The sequence below is a fragment of the Pygoscelis adeliae genome, unplaced genomic scaffold (genome assembly GCF_000699105.1).
Source record: "Pygoscelis adeliae isolate BGI_AS28 unplaced genomic scaffold, ASM69910v1 Scaffold902, whole genome shotgun sequence".
In the NCBI taxonomy this organism is placed as follows: Eukaryota; Metazoa; Chordata; class Aves; order Sphenisciformes; family Spheniscidae; genus Pygoscelis; species Pygoscelis adeliae.
In genome coordinates this window covers 5,120-5,763 of record NW_008824280.1, presented here as the reverse complement: position 1 = coordinate 5,763, position 644 = coordinate 5,120, and the positions used below count along the sequence as shown (strand labels likewise).

Sequence of the window (644 nt, the reverse complement as noted above, 5' to 3'; positions counted from 1 at the left end):
ATGGGGAGGGCGGGGTTCCACCTCCAGATCCCAGGGCTGGGGGGGGCCTGATCCTGTGTGTGCCCTGGCCGTGCCGTCACCAGTGAGTCTCCCTGGGCTGAGCAATGCTGCCGTGAAGGGAGGTTTATGCCCGGGGAGGCAGCTGGAGAGCCTCGGGTGTTGTATTAGAGGGGCAGGGAAAGGTCTCGTGCCCTCACAGCATCGTTTGTGCCCAGACGAACTGACGGTGCCGCGGTATCGGACCGAGAAACCCTCCAAATCGCCGCCACCTCCTCCTCCGCGCCGGAGTTTCCCCTCGTCCCACGGGCTGACCACAACCCGCAGCGGCGAAGTCATCATCACCAGCAAGAAGGAGCCCGGTTTTATGAAGGTAGGGAGCGGGGCCGTGGGATGGCTGCTGGCAAGCCCACCCCCGGCTCCCAGTGCCCCCCACCCCTCACCGCCCTGCTCCTCCCTTGCAGAAGGCCGAGTCGGAGGAGCTGGAGACCCAGAAGCCCCAGGTGAAGCTGAGACGGACGGTGTCGGAGGTGGTCAGGCCGGCGTCCACCCCTCCTATCATCGCCTCTGCCATCAAAGACGACGACGAGGAGGACCGCATCATTGCGGAGCTGGAGGTGAGAGCGGGAGGGGCTGCGGGGTGCCCC

At 66.1% G+C, this 644-nt stretch overlaps 1 protein-coding gene across 1 annotated transcript in view; it reads left to right on the top strand.

The window, feature by feature from the left end:
• SRCIN1 (SRC kinase signaling inhibitor 1) overlaps positions 1-614 on the top strand; it is a gene marked incomplete at its 3' end in the record, with an annotated part of 112,725 nt that extends 112,111 nt beyond the window's left edge. Inside the window, exons 15-16 of the mRNA XM_009335294.1 lie at positions 200-370; positions 462-614. Coding sequence (XP_009333569.1) covers positions 200-370; positions 462-614 — 324 coding nt within the window. The remainder of the gene's footprint in view (positions 1-199; positions 371-461) is intronic.
• Between the last annotated feature and the right edge of the window lie 30 nt (positions 615-644).